Source organism: Geotrypetes seraphini, chromosome 1 (assembly GCF_902459505.1).
Source record: "Geotrypetes seraphini chromosome 1, aGeoSer1.1, whole genome shotgun sequence".
Lineage (NCBI taxonomy): Eukaryota > Metazoa > Chordata > Amphibia > Gymnophiona > Dermophiidae > Geotrypetes > Geotrypetes seraphini.
The window spans coordinates 316,484,334-316,506,236 of NC_047084.1; the positions used below are offsets into that span (position 1 = coordinate 316,484,334).

General features: G+C 42.0%; 1 protein-coding gene across 6 annotated transcripts in view; it reads right to left on the reverse strand.

Annotated features, from left to right (window-relative positions):
* Positions 1 to 21,903, reverse strand: part of NPNT (nephronectin) — a 168,644-nt gene that overhangs the window by 104,240 nt on the left and 42,501 nt on the right. For 4 of the 6 annotated variants that reach the window (XM_033956660.1, XM_033956637.1, XM_033956643.1 and 1 more), the window contains exon 3: positions 15,736 to 15,786. The exons of the other annotated variants lie outside the window; for them this stretch is intronic. In XM_033956660.1, coding sequence (XP_033812551.1) covers positions 15,736 to 15,786 — 51 coding nt within the window. The remainder of the gene's footprint in view (positions 1 to 15,735; positions 15,787 to 21,903) is intronic. 6 annotated transcript variants of the gene reach the window in all.

Here is a 21,903-nt window from a genome sequence, read left to right on the forward strand (position 1 = left end):
CATTCAACAGAATGGAACAGAATTTCACCACAGTATTAATTTTTTTTTTTTTAATCAAGCATGGGATATCTACTTTAAAATTCAAATCCATTTCTAACTGGCAATCATTACTCACTTAAAAAAAAAAAATATATATATAAGGTACTAAACAGCTCCCCACAGGCGTCACAGAATTTTGTATCTATGAGATCTATAAATGCTCCCTGTGAACATTATAATATTTCTTGAGTACAGTTTGGGGGGGAAAAAAGTCTGTATTGAAGCACAAAATGATTTTATACATGCTGTGGACTGCCAGAAGAACTAACAAATTGATTCTGGAAGATATCAAGCCAGACTATGTCACTCAAAGCCCAAATGACGAAGCTAAGACTGTCTTATTTTAGTCACACCATCAGGCAAGAAAGATCACTGGAGAAGGACATCATGTTTGGGAAGATTGAAGGAACCAGACGAAGAGGGCGACCTGCAATCAGATGGCTGAACATGCTGAAAACAACTATGGGGATGACTCTGGAAGACCTTACCAGACTAGCACAAAATCAATTTCTTTTTAGATCTGGATTTTATTAAGTTGCTAGGAGTCCAATACAAGTCGAAGGCAACTAACAATACAGTTTGGGGAAAAGAAACTCTATACTGAAGCACAGTACTTGAGCCATAACTAAACCATGACTGTTGTACAGCTATTTGGGTGTTATTATGATACGTGTAAGCCCAGTTCCACTTGTTAATGATATCCGTATGGAATGCTGAGCAGTTCAGTGGTAGTGCTAGTTATGAATGCTGCTGAAAGGGTGGGCGGTGTGTGTGTGTGAAGGGTGGGGTGTGTGTGTGAGTGTGAAGGGTGAGGTGTGAGTGTGAAGGGTGGGGTGTTGGGGTGTGAGTGTGAGTGTGAAGGGTGGGTTGTGAGTGTGAGTGTGAATGTGAATGGTGGGGTGTGAGAGTATGAGAGTGTGTGTGTGTAGCGGTTCATGGTGACCAACATGAAAGATGCCCAATGACTGGATTTAGAGTCTACGACATGGGGCTTCTGGAACTGCTTGGTGCTTGGCTCCCAGTCTCAGGACCTTTGCTGCAATAACCAGATGAAGAATAGTGGGAGGGAGGGTATTTTTAAAGAGGTGAACATTTCCCTGAAAGTTTTGATAGTACCAGGAACCCAGTTCTGGTTCTGGTTCTGAAAGAATTAGGGGGAACTACTCAGTCCAAGAAGGAAGTATCAGAGTTACTGTAACAGGGAAAAGAGTTTTCATGAGCCTAGAGATAAAGCCAGATGTGCACAGGTTACCTCCATGTCCTTTACAACGATGAGGCACTGCCCCATCAACTTCTAGTTCCTAAAGAATTTCAATTTACTCTAAGCAACTGATTGAAGAATATTAATAGATGGAAAGGAAAACAGTGGGCAGAGCCTTTAAAGCTCTATTACTCAACCTTATATACAGTAAAAATGATCTCAGCTCTGAAAAAATTTATAAGTACCTTGCACCCTGTGCCTAGCAACCCTGTCTCTCCTTCCTTTCCCTAAATACCCCCGACCACTTGTGCCTCTTCCCATCCTCTTCCAGCATCCACCTAATTCCCACACCCTACCCTCTGCCATGCAAAGCCACATCACATCAGAGAATAGTTAAGCTCTGGAATGAGTTAGAAACATAGAAACATTATCAGATAAAGGCCAAATGGCCCATCCAGTCTGCCCATCCGCAGTAACCATTATCTCTTCCTCTCTCTAAGAGATCCCACAGTGAGAGATTAGAGAAACTGGGCCTCTTCTCCCTTGAAAAGAGGAGCTTGAGAGGGGACATGATCGAAACATTCAAGATAATGAAGGGAATAGACTTAGTAGATAAAAACAGGTTGTTCACCTCTCCAAGGTAGAGGGCACTCTTTAAAGTTAAAAGGGGATAGATTCCATACAAACATAAGGCAGTTCTTCTTCACCCAAAGAGTAGTAGAAAACTGGAACGCTCTTCCGGAGGCTGTTATAGGGGAAAACACCCTTCAGGGATTCAAGACAAAGTTAGACAAGTTCCGGCTGAACCAGAACGTACGCAGTTAAGGTTAATCTCAGTTAAGGCACTAGTCTTTGACCTAAGGGCCGCCGCGTGAGCGGACTGCTGGTTACAATGGACCACTAGTCTGACCCAGCAGCGGCAATTCTTATGTTCTTATGATTATCCCAGGCTTTCTTGAAATCATAGTCTCCTTCTCCACCATCTCTACCGGGAGACTGTTCCATACATCTACCATCCTTTCTGTAAAAAAGTACTTCCTTAGATTGCTCCTATGCCTATCATCTCTTAACTTCATCCTATGCCCTCTCATTCCAGAGCTTCCTTTCAAATGAAAGAGACTCGACTCATGCACATTTACATCACGTAGGTATTTAAATGTCTCTATCATAACTCCCCTCTCCCACCTTTCCTCCAAAGTATACAGATTGAGATCTTTAAGTCTGCCCCATATGCCTTAGGATGAAGTTGCCAGAGGACGTGATAAGAGCAGTTAATGTAGCTGGTTTTAAAAGAGGTTTGGACAAATTCCTGGAGGAAAAGTCCATAGTTTGCAGTTGAGACAGACATAAGGGAAGCTACTGCTTGCCCTGGATCGGTGGCATGGAATAATGCTACTATTTGGGGTTTTTCCAGGTACTTGCAACTTGGATTGGCCTCCATGAAGACAGGATAGTGGGCTATTTGGACCATTGGTCTGACTCCGTAAGGCTATTCTTATGTTCTCTACATCCTCCCATTTCTTTCCTTCCATTCTATATTACCCTTTCTCCCACCCAATTTTAATTGAATATGTCAGATTCCCCCTGTTTTAGATTACTTTTAGCTTTGTATTCTGTAAACCGCTTAGGACGGATAAGCGGTATATCAAGCCTAAATAAACTTGAAACCTTTCCTCTTTCTCCTGCCCTTTACTCCCTGATCCCCACATCCCATTCTCTGCCCAGCAATCTTTCCCTCCTGTCCTGTATCCTCCTGATCCCTTTTTTCTTTACTCTGACCGTCTCTTCCTACATCCCACCATAGCACTGTCTCTTATAAATCAAGCCTGCATTCTTCCATTTCTCCTACCTCCATCTTACATTCCTCCTCTTTCTAATCCTTCACAAGTCCCCTGAACCCCTCTTACCAGCACCGTCTGCATCCATCTCTCCGCCCAGTGGCAGAACCCCAAGCCCAACCTTTCTCCCAGTCCCCACTCAGAGAGAAAGCAGCAGCTTCCAGGAAAAATACTATCCACTACCTCCTCTATAGGTGGCAGTAGCAGATATAGTAACATAATAAATGATGGAATATAAAGACCTGAATGGTCCATCCAGTCTGTCCATTAGTTATACCCATTAAAAATACATGATTAAATTAACTTCTCTCTTCTTTGATATTTCTGGGTCATAGACTGTAAAGTTCACCTGGTATTGTCGTAGGTTCCAAATGCTGAAGTTGCCGTCCAAGCTCACTCCAGCCTATCCAACCATCCTGTTTGAAGGATATTTACCATAAAGTCTGGCCTGTAACATCCTCATGTTCCAAATTAGTGGAGTTCCCATTGATGCCCTCCCCAGCCCATCCGACACCAAATCACCACATATGGGACACAAACTGTGCAAGTCTGTCCAGTACCAGCCTTAGTTCTTTAATTTACATGATGAAAGGACAAAACAGGGATTCATAAGCAGTCCCCTCTTCTTCTACAGGCCAGTCTGCAGGTTATGACGGCAGGAGGAGGGGGAGATGGACCAGCAGCAATCTCCCTGTTTCAGGTCATTCCCAGGGATGTGGCCGAGGTTCTGTTCTGTTCGGGCTGGCAGCAGAGGCAGCTCCACACAAGAAATGCAGCATGTTGCGCTCACCTCTCCTGTTGTCCGCTTTTTATAGCTGACAGATCATTAGAGAAGAGGCACAGGAACTGACAAGGAAGCCACAAGGACATATCATAGTTTCTCAACCCAGAATACGCATTCTATCTGCCTGTGTTTTGTGTACCCCTCAGGGTAATAATAAACATACCATGGATGAAGAAACTGTGAGCCAGAGGATCAAATAATTCAATATCAACAACTTCTTCAACAGCTACATTTTTTTTTTTTTTTCTTTCTTCTAACAGTTGCCAGCGACTGCCCACCCACTCTGAAACTGGTTTTCTTCCAACACTAGCTTAAGAACTGGCTGCCTGCACGTACCATGACCGTAGCGAGCCTCGCTTATAAGCCAGGTTATGATCTCAGTCTCTCAAAATACACTGCTAACTTTTGCCTCACTGTGCCAAAGAGGGCTTCCTTTTGCAGTTCACAGGCAACATAGCAAGGTACACTTAGAAGTTCTTTATAAACCAGGTCAGTGGCGTACAATACAACTATGACTATTTCCATGTATTTCCAACGTTTTCTTGATCACCAATCGTGTAACTTGGTACTTGAAGATCTTCCATCTGTCGTAGAAAATAGTCGTCCGGTACAGATGTTTCTTTAAGCAATGCCATTTTTGAGGTTTTCTCCTTTGCCACTTTCAACTGGAATGTCCCAGTTGATCACAGCCTCTTCATTCTCCACGGTTCTTTTAGAATCATGAGCCTGATGGTTTTACAACCTAGTGGTTAACCACTCTTTCATGAAGAGTGGTTAATAAATCCCAATAAATAACTATCACTCTTTCATGAAGAGATTCACCCAAAGTGGTTTACAATACAATCAATAGTAACCAGGTACGCGTAGGTATTTTCCCTAATCTAAGTGTGGCACCTGGGGCAACGGAGGGTCAAGTGACTTGCCCAGAGTCACAGGGAGCAGGGCTGGGATCAAACTCACCTGAGGATGCTAAGGCAGTAGTTCTAACCACTCGGCTACTCCTCCCCTCCCAGTTTCCTTTTGTTAACTAGATTGAAAGCTTTCTTTTTGTTTTTTTTAAATCTTTATTGATTTTCAAACATAAAATACTGCATAAAACGCACTATTAACTACACAAGTAAGCTCTTTCAAGAAGGGACTGTCCATGCCATGTCTGATGTGCAGCACTGCGTATGCCTAGCAGCGCTACAGAAATGATAAGTAATAGTAATGCCTTTTTGCAATACAGGTCTGCTGACACCAGCATGCCATGGACTGCAATAAGATGTGCAATTCAATGAGGTGTTTTATAGAATTTATATGTCTGTTATCCCATTTGATTATGCTTGCTGTGAATCATTTTCTGCATTACCGAGGCCCTCTTTTACTAAGGTGCGCTAATCGAATTAGTGTGCGCTAAGCGCTCATGCGTGCATGTTACTCTATGGACGCGTTAGTGTTTATCATATACTAATTTGGGTAGCGATTAGTAAAAGAGGGGGTAAATGTCTCATTCTTAAATTTAACTACTTGCTCAAGGTCCAGCAAGAAGAGGAGACCGATCTTCGGGCACCGGCACCAACGCACAGGACATGCCGGGGCCAGTGCCCAGGCCCAGATGACAGTAAGAAGCGGGTTCGGGTGGGTCTGGGGGACTTCAGATTGCAGCAAGGGGGGGGGGGTGCCGAATCACGGCGGGAGGGTGCCGGATCGCGGGGGGATGGGGGGGGGGCGCCGCTCAAAAATCGAGGCACGCTCGGTTTCCAAGGTGCCGATTTTGCAAATGTTTTGCTCGTCTTGCAAAACACTCGCAAACCGGTGCACTCGTAAACCGAGGTACCACTGTACTTCTATTCACATCCAGGGTGGGAGGGAGGGAATACTTTAGTATTTTATAAGATAAAGATTTTGAAAATATAATTTGTATTTATAATTCATTATTGATTTATTGTTTACTTAATGGAAGGGTGGGTGGGATAAAGACACTGTATGTATATATTTGTAAGATGAAAATGCATTTTGAGCTTTATTCTTTGATTGTTAAAATGTATATTGCATTGTCATGTTTTTTGGAAAAGTAATAAAATATTTATTTATTTTTTTAAAAAAAAGATGTCTTGGGGACAGTTTACAACTGCAAAGCTAAAGTACCAGGAATTGCAAGCTGATTGATGGCTTGCATCTTAATTTATGTTGTTAAAGCATGTTTCAATATCAGTTTCTGTCTCCTGTAATATTCTTTACCGATTTTTTCACTCTGTAATTTGTGCTGGATGGCTGCTCCTTTCTCTACTCCTAGATATCTCTGTACACCTTCCTGCTCAACATGTAACAGTCAGATGTTTTCAGCTTCACTCAAATTTCCTCAAAGGAAGACTGCTTTGTACATTTTTCCAGGCCAAGAGTCATCCTGACGTTATTTGAGAAGCTTTTCACTAAAGAATTATTGCATTAAGTGACAATCATAGAAGCTGTAAAGCTTCAAATCATCTACAAACAGAAAGCGTAATGTTACCTGCAGGTCAGTAGCATCTCTGGAGATAATAAATTTATGGCCCAAGAAGTGATTTAGTGCTACAACAACACAAGAGTGGTGACAGAGAATCTTCCCAAAATATTCCTCGCTAGATCTTAATATTAGCATGACAAACTGTCTGTCATCATACATTAGGTGCAATGTAGTCCACTACATTTTCATGGTGAATTGATGTACTTGACCAATCCAGGTTTTAATTTCTACATTTCAAGGTGCTTTTATTATTTGGGGGTGTGGAATGCAATCAAAAAAAGTTTTTTCTTATAATCAGCTTATAGATGGTAGGTAGACAAGGAACTGGAATGTAGATTTTGGGGACACTACTTTTGTCTCTCTTTGAAAGGAGAAGGGCTCTTGTTATTAGCCATTGCACTGTTAGTTCTGGCTGTCCGATCAATGATTTTTTGCAGTTTCCTGCTTTTGTTCTTCCTTATAACATATTGTAAACCTTCCTCTCCCTTGTTAGCCTATTTGTTTCAGAGTTGTTGGGGGTTTTTTTTGTCATGGTCTATCTACCCTGTGTGTCCTTATTGATTTTTAACCGCTTTGGTTTAACATTTGTGTTAATAATTGTGGTATATCAAATAAAGTAACTAACTAACTTTGAGGAGAGATGGTAAGTGAGTCAAGAGTGGGGCACTCCATGTGAACCATGCCTCTTCCAGCAGAAGGCACTTTTTAAACCTGATTTCCAGTTCATATGTTGTTACTTCAGCCATTCTCATGCATGCTGAATAGATACTGCCTGGATGTATTCTACAGGAACATTCTTTTGTTTCAGCTTTAGTTAGTGGTGTTTTAACTTAACTAATGCTGTTGCCCAGTTCCCTACAGAATTGCAATTAGGTTCTATTTCAATTCAATTATCTATATACAGTATGTATTGGGATTTATTAACTGCCTTTATGAAAAGATTCCCTCAGGATGGTATATAACGTGTAAAACTCAATATATAAGACTCCAATGTGGCGAGTTGTCCAGAAAGCTTGTCCAATCTTGGTTCCAAGGCCTGAACTCCAACACTAGCAAGTTGAACAACATGCACCCCAGCCAAAGGCAACGTAGACCATGCGGCCTTCTCCACGATAGAATCCTCATATGGCCTCATCTTCTCTTTATCGTTTTTCTGTTTGGAAGCCATCCCAGCTGCTGATTTTGTAACAAATCTGTCCATATAAGTGTGCCCAAGAGAACCAAAGTTCCAAATGTTGCCAATGGATGAATTAAACGAAGAAATTTAATGGATGGGGCAGGGAGCCAGACAGAAAGCAACCTGCCTCGCTCAGCTCATCACATGATCTCCCGCTCAATATAAATAACTTACGAAAAATGGTCAAATGTCAGCATAAAAAACAATCAATGAGGTAAAACTGGAGATAGGCAAAATAAATCCTAGTAACAGCAATGACATATACAATATCAGACGTATCAAAAGGACATGGTAAAAATTTAATATAACAGAACTATGACAAATGCTGGAAGATTACAAATAATAACCATAATAGGCAACATGGAAGAATATTTGTGTAACATAAATATGATATACGTCAGCACATAATGAATACAGTGTGCGGCAAAAACAAACAAACCTGGATTTAAAGATCAACAAAAAGGCACGGTAAATGTGACTCTCAATTTTATTACATAATCTAAATGTGCATGGAGTACAGTTTGCTTTCATGTAGTTTTGGAAAGGACATTGTTCAGATGGTGGTCTTCATACGCGATACATTTTGTATTCATTTTTTGAAGTTTTGCACCACACGGCAGGCTATTTGCGGCCATATGTATTTTTTATATGTAATCTAACATGTCTTTCATTTTTATGGGTTCATATGTAAAGTGATTGGTGATGTGTTGCATTTATATTCAAATAATATATCATTTCATAATTTATAAGTTATCAGTATCTAATTTGTTTAGTATACATATATATTTTTCAATATTTTTCAGTATGATGATATATATGTATATATATTTCTAGTTCCAATATGTCTATGTGGTTTATGTTGATCTATGTTTATGTTATTTTAGACTCCCGAGGCAGGCCATTTGAGCCAAAACACATACGTATCTAGTCTTAATTGATATAATAAAGTCATTGAGCAGCTAAGGTCGCCTTCATGGTTTTTCATATTTACAGTAGTGCTTCGGTGGGAACCTGGCATCAGAACTGTCATTTGGGTGTCTTCCTTCTGCCATTCTTGTCTCCCTTTCCACTAAGGAACATAAGAACATATGAATTGCCGCTGCTGGGTCAGACCGGTGGTCCCTCGTGCCCAGCAATCCGCTCACGCGTCGGCCCTCAGGTCAAAGACCAATGCTCTAAATGAGTCCAGCCTCACCTGCGTACGTTCCAGTTTAGCAGGAACTTGTCCAACTTTGTCTGCAGGGCGTTTTCCCCTATAACAGACGCTGGAAGAGCGTTCCAGTTGTCTACCACTTTCTGGGTGAAGAACTTCCTTACGTTTGTACGGAATCTATTCCCTTTCAGCTTTAGAGAGTGCCCTCTTGTTCTCCCTACCTTGGAGAGGGTGAACAATCTGTTTTTATCTACTAAGTCTATTCCCTTCAGTATCTTGAACGTTTCGATCATGTCCCCTCTCGGTCTCTTTTCAAGGGAGAAGAGGCCCAGTTTCTCCAATCTTTCTCTGTATAGCAACTCCTCCAGCCCCTTAACCATTTTAGTCGCTTTTCTATGGACCCTTTCGAGTAATACTTCTGCTCGCCGTTGTGAATAAGTAAGCACTTTGGATTTCCGCCACTTTGTCTTTATTTATGCTGGGTTTTTCTTTTTTTAAATACCCTATCAAGTACCATTGTGAGCATGAGTGAGTCCACCTATGGCTATGTTTGAGAAATGGCATGAGATCACTGAAGCTCTGTTGTTTGAATCCTCAAAGAAATTGGAACCACTTTTCTGGCGATTGTAGGCAAAATTACTGGAAAATGTGAAGGCGAAATAATACAGTTATAGGGAGTTTAGTGGCACTTCACTTTCTGATAGGGTCAGAGCAATGAATTCATGTCATCATATGGTTGTGTTACTGTTGTCAAGCTCACAGAATAATTGAGATACACAAAAAGTATAATTTATATGAAAAAAAAACCCTACTTTGCATGCCATTCTTGGGTTAGTTGTGCAATATCTGAGACACATAGCAGGCAAGAAAACGACAGAATCCAACCATACCATTTGAAAATCGGTGTAAAATAAAACCTATCCAAGACAAATGGAGTGGAAGAGTGGCCTAGTGGTTAGAGCTGCTGCCTCAACCCCCTGAGGTTGTGGGTTTGATCCCAGTGCTGTTCCTTGAGACCATTGCCCCAAGTACCATAGTTAAGATTGCGAGCTCACGGAGACAGAGTACTTGCTTACAACGCAACATACTGCAAATCACCGATATCCATGGAAGAAAAGCAGTACATCAAAGATAACCATAACATGTGCATTCTGTGCAAGTGGTCTTGTTACTTTCAAGTTATTCATAAAGGTACTTCTGATAGTTGTGTTGGTTTTGATTAAAATCGGACTCTCAGGAGGTTCGGATACCTTTTAAAGAACCAGTAATGATCCAGAAGTCATCAATGTTGAAGTGTACTATTTGATCATACGGATTCTTTTTTTATATTCATCTGAATAAAAAAAATGTAGTGCAGCAGCTGCTTTTTAGTTTCATCTTTCTTGACATTCACAAAAAGAAAAGATCTAAGAAGGAGCACAGGTTTTTTTTGCACTCTGGGTTTTCTTCCTTGCCCTAATTTCCGATTACTGAGAAATTTGGCAGCTGCAGTTGAAGAGGAGTACAAAGAGACTGTCTAGAATATCACTTGGCGACTGAAAGAATAAAGAGCATTTGGACCCCTCATCTATTTCATCGCACCCACCGACCATGCAGGCTTAAAATAAGCTAACGCTGTGCATACGGGAGAACAACTGATGTACACTGGAACAATGACTAGAATTCCCTTTTCAGGAGGTGTCTTATTGCATCACCACAGGAACCTGCTGACAATCAAAATATGAAACATGCTGGATCAGGACATCCCCAAACAGCACAACCTGGCTGATCGACAGGGTACCTTAAATGAAAATAGTTAACATGATCAGTAGTTACTGCCTATCCCAGTGGTCTTCACTAATTTTTAAGTGAGGGCCGTTTTGGGTCCAAATGAAGGAGAGCTGACAAATATCTTCCTACACCATAACACCAATAACGCAGAACACAGATAAACCCTATGAAAATACAAGACCACAAACTAAAAGTCCTATCATACACGAACGAAACTCTAAGATGCCAGTCTCTGCATGCAGTACAACACCAGAGAAACAGAAACAAATGCATTTATTCCTGAGTAGTGCAAAATATAGACAGTAGATGTCAATTTTCAAAAACCGATGTATTAAAATAGCCCAATGTTGCTTATAACGTTGTCTATGTTATATACACCTTCACTCCACAAAGGCATATAATAAACTTCAAAGTGCCTACTTTCTAAGCTATCTTTTTTTCTGATACTGCATTTCTAAGTGTCTCTATGGTCTTCAGTTCCAGCCAACCACCAGCCAAATTATTTGAAGGCTTGTTTCTTTTTCTGATGATGAATAAAAGCCAGAAAAAGAAACAAGCCTTCAAATAATTTGGCTGGTGGTTGGCTGGAACTGAAGACCATAGAGACACTTAGAAATGCAGTATCAGAAAAAAAGATAGCTTAGAAAGTAGGCACTTTGAAGTTTATTATATGCCGTTGTGGAGTGAAGGTGTAATTCTCAAAAATTGACACATTTCAATCACTAAATTGAAAATAAAATCATTTTTCCTACCTTTGTTGTCTGGTGATTTTATTTTTCTAATCATCTTTCCCCAGTCTTTGGTTGCACTTTGTTCTGTCTGTGCTTGTATCTCTTTCCAAGTCTTATCCATTTGCTGTTTTTCTCACCTGCTTCACTTTCTGCCCTATATCCATTTTTTCAAAAGACATAGGGCATTTAAGTCCAAACAAATTGCTTGGGATAGGGTAGAAGACCAATTAAGAACAAGCACAGAATCCCATGCCCGTCAAAGGAATCTTATATCATCAAACTTGAAAGTATTACAAAACTACGCACTATGTCAGTGACTCCGCATCGCTGTATGGTGCCCTGTTGAAGTATCTATAAGCACATTAAAATCTAAAAATTATTTAAAAATCAGTTTTGTAACACTTTCAAGTTTGATGATATAAGATTCCTTGACAGATAAGGGATTCTGTGCTTGTTCTATATGCATCTTTGGCATTAACTTTTAAATATTCAACTTTCTTCAATTTTTTTTGCTTCCTTCTCATATCTATTTACTTTTCCATGTCTTCCCTTCCCATCTATCCATGTGCACCATCTCCTCCCTCTCTCTGCTCTTTCCCTTCCTTCCATCCATGTGAACCATCTCCTTCCTCTCTCTCCCCTTCCTCTCCACCCTTGTGCAGCATCTCCTCCCTCTCCCCCTCCCTTCTCTGGTGGTCTGACATCTTTCTCCTCTCCTTCCCACAGTCTGGCATCTCTCTCCCCTTCTTCTCTTCCCTCATCCCCCTTTGTATCTGGTATCTCTTTGCCCTTCCCCTCCCTACCACCTTAGTCTGGAATATCTCTCCTCCTCCTTTCCTTCTCCCTCCAATAATCCATCTCTCTCCTTCCTTTTCCCCCTTTTCCTTGGTCTGATATCTCTCTCCTTCCCTCTCCCTTAGTCAATTAGTATGCAGCAATGCCTCATATAATGATTGGCACCGTTATGCCCGCTCTTCATCCCCAAAAACACCCCTTAGACAAAATTAAGAAAAAATATTTTAGTTCATGGTGTACGTGCACAGATAGTCAAATGGACAACAGGATTGCAGTGTACATCCCACGGTAAGCCCTTTTAACATATTGTAAGTGCATGTTAGTACATACTTCAGTTTAGTAAATGAACCCCATTAGGCAAGTCACTTACCCAATGCTCTCTCTGAGCTGAGCAGGATTCCTCCAACTGCACTGCTACCAGTAAAGGGGTTGGAGGAGGGGATGAGTAATGCTTCAATATTGTGTTTTCAATCACTAGGGACAGGCAGATTCCCTGGAGTCCGATAGAAACATAGAAACATAGAAATTGACGGCAGATAAGGGTCACGGCCCATCCAGTCTGCCCACCCTAATGACCCTCCCCTGCCTTTACTTTGCGAATAGATCCCACGTGTCGATCCCATTTGGCCTTAAAATCAGGCACGCTGCTGGCCTCAATCATCTGAAGTGGAAGATCATTCCAGCGATCAACCACCCTTTCGGTGAAAAAGAATTTCCTGGTGTCACCACGCAGTTTCCCGCCTCTGATTTTCCACGGATGCCCTCTTGTTGCCGTGGGACCCTTGAAAAAGAAGATATCCTCCTCTGCATCGATGCAGCCCGTGAGATACTTGAATGTCTCGATCATGTCTCCCCTCTCTCTGCGCTCCTTGATAGAGCTTGTTTGTCCCTCACTATTGAAAATGTGATAGTGAAACAGCATCCCCACTGGCAGGAGTTAAGGCAGAGGATTTCCACTCAGCTTAGAGGAAACAGTGCTCCCGGTATAAAATAAGTACGAGGGTTCTTCGAAAAGTTTCCGCACTTTCATATTTTCGCAGGAAATGGTTGGAGCGGAAGAAGTGGTAAGAAGGCGTGTTGTAGAATGTCACGTGACTAGTTAGTCAGGCAAGTCGGTGATTATGTGGAAAAGCGGTGTAATTTGCTTTTGAGATATTTAATAGTGTTTAAAACAAATAAAAGTCTAGAAACTTTTTGAAGATCCCTCATACCTATATATAATGTGTAAACCATTTTGATTGTACCACCGAAAAGTAGTTTATCAAATCCCCTCCCCCACATTCTTCATTTGTGTGTCTGATAATAGGGCACACAATTTGAGCAATTTTAGACACTAAAAGTTTGGGGGATGGGGGTCCTTTTTTTCTAGTTAAAATTGACATGGGAGATGCACACTATTCATCACACCCATTTGAAACAAGCAAAACAATCCATAGGAGAGACTCAGAAGTAAGCAAAAACTACAAATGGTACCATTTACATATCAACAAATGGACCCGAATGCCATAAGGCCAAGTCTTTTGAGCTAAAAAACCTCAACATCCACAAATTTGCAGTCGCGTTTTCAGGATATCCCCAACGAATACGCACAAGATCTATATGCATGCACTGCCCCCACTATATGCAAATAGATCTCATGCATATTCATTGGCAAAATCCTGAAAACCTGACTAGATTGAGGCCCTCGTTGGCAGATTACAGGAGGAGAGCAATGTAGCTGCAGTATCAGGACATTCATGACTCTCCCCCCCCCCCCCCGGCTCACAGAAACCGGTTCCTATAAATAGTGGTGGACAACCAGGGTTCTCAAAGGCCACAACCCAGTTAGATTTTCAAAGTTTTCACAATGAATATGCATGAGACTGATTTGCCCGTACTGCTTTCATGGTGTACAAACTGATCTCATGCATAATCATTGTGAAAATCTTGAAAAACGGGGACCATGGTTGCCCATCCCTCCCCTAAAAAGATAAACACTTGAAGAGTGCAAGTCTAGTGGCATAGTGAGGATGGAAGTTACCCCCTGACCTCTTCTCTGCCCTCCCCACCCCCTCCTGCCACGCACATGTCACTTCTATTTCCCCGTACCTCTGTAATGTTCCTGGTGCGAGCAGCAACTCCCAAGCTGCTGTTGCACCAGCGTTGGTTCTTCCTCTGACATCACTACCTGGGCGTGGGTCCAGGAAGTGACATCAGAGGAACAGCTGGCGCGACAGCAGCTTGGGGGTTGCTGCTCGTGCCAGGAACGTTACAGAGATACGGGGGAAGGGAAGGGGCAGTTGGGGGGGGGAGGAAAGGAGGACGGGTGCTTGCACCATCACCAAGACAGCACCCAGGGTAGACCGCCCTCACCCCATGACACTGTGCAGTCCCACCTTGAATGGGGACAAAATGTGGTCTCTGATGTTTGGAGTCTCTACTATACAGCAGTGGTTCCCAAACCTATTTTTGGGGAACCTGTAGCCAGTCAGCTTTTCAGGATAACCACAATAAGTATTCATAAGAGATTTACATGCACCTCCTCCACTGCATGCTGTCTCATAAATATTCATTGTGCATACCCTGAAAAGCTGGTTTTCTCTAGCCCCAAACGAAGAAGGAGCTCGTCTATGAACCCTTGAGAAAGCCCTTGTGGGCGAAACGGGTCCCGTCGGGGCATGCTAGAGACACTGCATTAAAAACGATAAGTAAAAAGATACTGTATTGTCAATTCGTTTTTATTTCTGAAAAATAACACAGAAGTAAATAAATAAGCTGCATTTGATAAAGGAGGCAATGATATGAGCCAAGTTAAAACATCTACATTAGATTTTTGTATCGATGTAAACAACTTTATGAGCCCATTTGCCATCCTATGCTTGATCCTGTTGTGTGATGATTGCTGCATTGTGACTGGAATTTTCCCAGGACAGGTTTGAGAACCACTGCTCTACCGGACATCGGTCGCAATAAGCTATTCCTGCATCTTGCAGCAACCTCTATGATGTTACTGTTTACATTCCAGACAAACATTATAATAAATAGTGATCAGCTGTAGACTGGATGGTTGACAAGCACTCCTCAATTTCAAAGCCAGGAGAAATACTTTCAAACATTTCTACAAAATGCCAGATTACAAATAAGTAATTAAATATAGCATACACATGTGAAACTACAGGCAGTCCCCGAGTTACAGACACCCGACATAAGTACAACTTATACTTAAGAACACGGTTGCGGCTTCATTTGATTTCACTGAGCAGTATTTCAAGTGCCCTAGGCTCCTACAATTCTCCTGTAGCGGATTCAGGAATGATGCGTGGCCACATTAAGAGCAGTGCGTGGTTGTGCATGCTGTACTTTGGAGAGAACACTGGTAGGGACAGTTGGCCCTTTTGCCAGCTGGGAGCCAGAGGTAAGCAGTAAGAATCTTAAAATCTACAAGTTCCAAGTTACATACAAATCCGACTTAAGAACAACTTAAAAAATGTAACTCATTCTTAACCCGGGGACTGCCTGTATAAAACTAATACGAGACAGAAAAGTGGAGGTGTGAGAGAAGAAATGCCAGAAATAAGTGTTTAATGGAGGGCAAATTGTCAGATGTTATGCTAATAATCAGATTTTTTTTTCTTAATAGAACACCCGAGCATTGACATTAAACATTCAAAGAAAATGAAAAGAGTAAAGGCTTAACTCTAGAAATTCATAAATTTCAAGGACAAGCCTTGAAAGTCGTATGCTGCCAAAGTAATTTGAAAAAAAAAATGTTCCGCTAACCTTTGGGCAGGCACCTTATGCCGGCTAGTCTCTGCCTTAAGATGTAGAGTGCTGCAAAACAAGTGTCCAAAAAAAAAAAAAGAAAAGAAATTCCAGATATTGTTTTTAAGGTCTTTGGAGAGGCTGGACTTGGATTGTTATCAACATGCTACATTCCAAGAGGCTTACACACATTCAATTTTCAGGGCGTTTTTTGGATTTTTTTTTTAAATCTGGAATGAAAAAAATAAAATCTGGAACATATTTAAAAATAGAAACACCACAAGTCACTGTTTGGCTTTCAGATGTCTATGTAATCCATTAGAAACACAAAAACTAACCTATGGCCCCGTGCGAGGCAACACTTCTACTCTGACATCACAGCATTATAAACAATACATGCCACTTTTTCCCTTTTTCACAAACTTTATTTTTATAAGATCAGAGCCCTTTTTTAACCTTTTTGATTTTGTAAGGAAAACAGAATCCTTTTATATCATTTTACAAGCTGTGCATCCAATTGTCTTGTAAAAATTAAAACAACGCTGTCTAGAAAATATGTTAACATGATTTTGTTCATATGTTTTTACTATATTTTTAATTGTAACGCACTAAAAACAACTGGTTGATTTTCTTACTGTTTTCCGCCTAGAACTGCAAGGTTAAGACGGAATAGAAATCAATATACCGTATATAATGTACAGCTTAATATACGAGGGTAAAGATACGTTTGTTGGATTCTAGAACTACTTTTGCATAACAAAGCATAAAAATTATGGTTTTAATAAAGCCTGTTCCATAGCTTTATTTTCCCTCTCAGAAATAAGACTTGCCACTTCTTTTTAATCTATACAGTATACAATTCTGTATATAAGATTTTGAGCCAATTGGGGATTCAGAGCTATACATTTGATGACAGTTTGACTGTCATCATCAAACATCATCTGAAGTTAAACAAAGTGAAATCATAGAAGTTATGGATGAAGAATATTGTTCCCGAGTGTGTCTTCCATATGCAGCTGGAAAATTATTTGTGATTTAGGCATATTGTAGGAGGTGTTTAGGAAGTTTTAGGGATACGGTAAGGGAATTATTACCTTTTCCACTTGTTCTATCATGTGCTGGAGCTTATCTGAGTGTTGAATTATTTTTAGGATATAAGAACAGACCATCTTGAGTTTGAACTGCTTGGTGATATTCTAGCCAACACAGGCAGTGACATGGGGTCATCAGAAGGGAAACATATTGTGTTGCTTAATATTCCATTAGAAAAAATTCCTTTTTGGTTTAAGAGACTGGACAATAGAGGTGGCTTTGGTTAAGGCCGTCTTAGCACCAGACAAGGAGGGGGTAACTGTATAACAGTAAACTACAAGTGTCCAGAGGGCAAATAATAGGCACATATTCTATAAAAGGATGTAAGCACCTACTTTCCTTTGTAGGACACTAGCATAACTAGATATAAACTGAGCTCTGCATAAGAGTCAGTGCCTATGTTCTCGTGACATGCTTCAGCCAGAGTCTGCCCACCTGTTGCAGATATGTGCATATTTACAGAATATTGTTCAGGTTCATATCTGGCATATACATCCAGCCATATGTTCGCATTCTACCGTATTTTCACGCAGATAACGCGCACCCGTGTAAAACGCGCACACGGGTATAGCGCGCAGAAACCACGATTTTATGTACAAAAACTTTTGTATACCGCGCTCACGGGTATACCGCGCATGCAGCCCAACTGTCCTTTCGCCCACCCCGACTCTCCTCTGGCCACCCCGACTCTCCTTTCGCCCTCCCCGACTCTCCGTGCGCTGTCCCGACTATCCGTTCACCCTCCCTGACTTTCCGTGCACTGCCCCGCCTCTCCGTGCGCTGTCCCGACTCTCCGTTCACCCTCCCTTACTTTCCGTGCACTGCCCCGACTCTCCGTGCGCTGTCCCGACTCTCCATTCACCACAAGGAGATACTGACAAACCACTGAAAGAGATCCCAGGAACAACACCCAAAGACCCACTCAGTATGTGAACCAGTTGAGTGGAATGGACTAGGGTAACTGGGGGGTGGAAATGGACCCGGAGTTTTCTCAGCAGAATTTCCCAGACCACCTCTTCCTCTCAACACATTGACAGGCTAGTGGGTTTATTTTATAGCTTTTTCACTCCCTTCGGTCTGCCTGTCCCCCTTGAAGTCCTGTCCCCCCTTGAAGGTCTGCCTGTCCCCCTTGAAGGTCTGTCCCCATCCTGAAAGCCTGATGCCCCCCCCGACGTCCGATACATCCCCCCCCGGCAGGACCACTCGCACCCCCACCCCGAAGGACCGCCGACTCCCCGACAATATCGGGCCAGAAGGGAGCCCAAACCCTCCTGGCCACGGCGACCCCCTACCCCCACCCAGCACTACATTACGGGCAGGAGGGATCCCAGGCCCTCCTGCCCTCGACGCAAACCCCCCTCCCTCCAACGACCGCCCCCCCCAAGAACCTCCGACCGCCCCCCCCAGCCGACCCGCGACCCCCCTGGCCGACACCCACGACACCCCCACCCCCCTTCCCCGTACCTTTGGTAGTTGGCCGGACAGACGGGAGCCAAACCCGCCTGTCCGGCAGGCAGCCAACGATGGAATGAGGCCGGATTGGCCCATCCGTCCCAAAGCTCCACCTACTGGTGGGGCCTAAGGCGCGTGGGCCAATCAGAATAGGCCCTGGAGCCTTAGGTCCCACCTGGGGGCGCGGCCTGAGGCACATGGGCCCAACCCGACCATGTGCCTCAGGCTGCGCCCCCAGGTGGGACCTAAGGCTCCAGGGCCTATTCTGATTGGCCCACGCGCCTTAGGCCCCACCAGTAGGCAGAGCTTTGGGACGGATGGGCCAATCCGGCCTCATTCCGTCGTTGGCTGCCTGCCGGACAGGCGGGTTTGGCTCCCATCTGTCCGGCCAACTACCAAAGGTACGGGGAAGGGGGGTGGGGGTGTCGTGGGGGTCGGCCAGGGGGGTCGCGGGTCGGCTGGGGTGGCGGTCGGAGGTTCTTGGGGGGGGCGGGCGTTGGAGGGAGGGGGGTTTGCGTCGAGGGCAGGAGGGCCTGGGATCCCTCCTGCCCGTAATGTAGTGCGGGGTGGGGGTAGGGGGTCGCCGTGGCCAGGAGGGTTTGGGCTCCCTCCTGGCCCGATATTGTTGGGGAGTTGGGGAGTCGGCCGGGCAAGAGGGCTTGGGCTCCCTCTTGCTCCGATCATGGATGCGGGTCCCATGTAACTGTTTTGACATCAGTGATGTGGCAGAGGGAAGGCCCCAGCAGGGCCATCACTGCTGTTTTTTGGAGGCCCCGGAGCAGAGGTATGGGGCGTACAAAACGTCCAATTCAAATTAGGCTAAACGAGCACAAATTTTGGATACATACAAAGAATATGCAGGCACCGATAGACCAACATTGGTTGGACCAAGCACATACAATAGATCAATTAAGATGGAGAATAATTGATAGTATAGAAATAGGGAGGGAGGAGGGAAATGTTGAATCACATTTGAATTTTTGGGAACAGAGATGGATTTATAATTTAAATACAGTGCTCCAAATGGACTCAATGCAGAGCTTGAATGGATTTCTCTTATCTAATACTAGCAGGGGGGATGGTATATGTTCTCTACCCTCCGTCAGATCTGGGGTTGCTGAGAGTTTGACGAAGCAGTCAGCTGATCAGCACGTCAGGTATTTAAACACTACATGAAACGCCGCCACCTTCTTTATGCTATTTACAGTGGTCCAGAAAGCTGGTGGGAGACTTAAAAGGTGGGTGCAGAAATAATATACTGTGGGGGTAATAGTTAATAATAATATTTTTAGGATATATAAGAAAGTTTGCTAAAAGTTGTATTGCTTTACCCACAGGGATTATGCCTTGAAAAAGCTCTGGCAAAACATGTCGGCAAGATAATCCCTACCTGTATGATCCCAAAAAAAAAAGCTAAGTACATTTATAAGCTATTATAAATAAATGAGGAAAGCTATTTAAATTAACTTCAACTTATTTATGTGCATTTAAATGAAATATAAATTAAGAAATGCACTTTATTAAAAAAAGAACCAGTGAAGAATTAACACGTTAAGCTTATGGCTATGAATTGTGTGAGCCTGGAGTGGTGTTGCCGAGATTCTTGGTGGAAATTTAAGAAGCTTGTGATGATATGTGCATGTTCTAACTAAATATACATATATGAGTTCAAGTTTCAAGTTTATTTTATTTCAAGTTTATTTTTAACTTAATGAATCACTTATTAAATTTTACTAAGCGATGTACAAATTAAAACAATTAAAATATAATTTACATCAATATAATCAGTAAATAATATGGGTTTAAACAGACTGACATACAAACTTACAGATACATATGGAGAAGAGGGCTGAACTACAATTATTATTATTAGGTATAGAAGAGGACATAAACGGTAAAAACAGTAGGAAAAAGAGGGAGTAAAAAGTTTAGTGTTTTTTTTTTGTTATTCTTTTCTTTTAAAAAGAAAAGAGAGGGAGAAAAAAATAAGTAATAATTTAGAAGAGTTATCTCAAACTACAGAAGATTTTCTGAGTGGAATTTAAATAATTTACAATATGGCCGGGGCAATTCAATAAACTGGGTGCTTCAATATGGCCGTACAACAGGGACGGTCTAAGAAATTTATGGATGTTTGATTAAGTTCTGTAAGGAATGATAACTGATTTTATTTTATTGACCCTTAAGTATACACATCCAGGGTGGGTGGGAGGGGGGAGGGTTTTGCATTGGAATTTCATTCGGGGAATATTTGGAAGGTTTCCTGTAGGTATGTACTTTTTCTGATTATTTGAAAGGGGGGGCATAGTTGTGCATTAATGTCTATAAGTTTTATGTGCATTTCGCGTAATATTATGTATATTGAAATTGTTTGTTTGCACAATGGTAGTTTGGAAATTTAATAAAGATAAAAAAATAAATAAACTGGGTGCTTACATTTACAGTTTCATGATTGTAAATGTACAGAATACTCACATGTGTGCCCAAATGTGCAGGTGCTATTTTGTAATTGCCTGTTTCATTTTCATAGAAGGTATTTGCAAGAAGGTTCACATAGAAGAGAAGCATTAGTGGGATGTCCTAAATTTGAGTTCTCCCTAGTCCAAAACTAAACCTGCCCACAACACGCTTCCTTGCTATTTGGATGAACTGAAGTGATGGCCTTTCAAAAATCACGATTTGAACATTTTGGGCAGATGGACGTCTGAAAATGGCCAGAAAAATATCCATCTGCTTTGAAAATGAGCACCATATCCTAGTAGAAGAGTGTGCCGCAGTGGTTAAAGCTACAGTCTCAGCACCCTGAGGTTGTGGGTTCAAACCCACGCTGCTCCTTGTGACCCTGGGCAAGTCACTTAATCCCCCCCATTAGATAGATTGTGAGCTCACCGGGACAGAAATGCTTGAGTACATGAATAAATTCATATAAATTGTTCTGAGCTCCCTTGGGAGAACGGTATAGAAAATTGAATAAATAAATAAATCTATCTTCTTAATGGTGGACTGTTTACTCTTTGAGGTTTAAACATAGGACATCTTTCTGTACTTTTTTGTTTGGGGTGCAGCATTTGCTGGTTTATTGTGTGTTGTCTAAGGTGGTTGTTTTTTTTTTTTGTTTTTTTTTTTAATTGTGTCTAGTCTGAGTCTTATATTTATAGAGAAACTACTGAGAAATTGGCTAGAATGCCTTAAACCTAAAGTGGTAAGTCTGACAAAACAATGACTCAATGGGAGGAAACAGGGTTTGAAGTAGTGGACATCAGTATGAGCCCGTCGCAGATAACATAAACCTCTGGCTCAGGCAAAGTCTCAGAGGTGACCAGCACCAGACATCAGTCTAAATGAGAGTTGCCTCATACATCATATAGTCCATATGGCTATATATTTTGAAAGGGTTTTGTTATTTTACTGTCTTATATTTACAGACATTTATTGTTTTGAAATAAAAGTATATGTTTGTAATGATGACTAAAAAGGATTTAAATTAACTATTCATTATGGCCCTCTTTTACTAAGCTGCGGTAGAGGTTTCTACCATAGCCTGAAGTACTAAATGCTCTGATGCTGCTTCAATACTCAAAGGAATTCTATGAGCGTCAGAACATTTAGTGTAGGGAATGGCATGGGGGACAAATTTTTCCC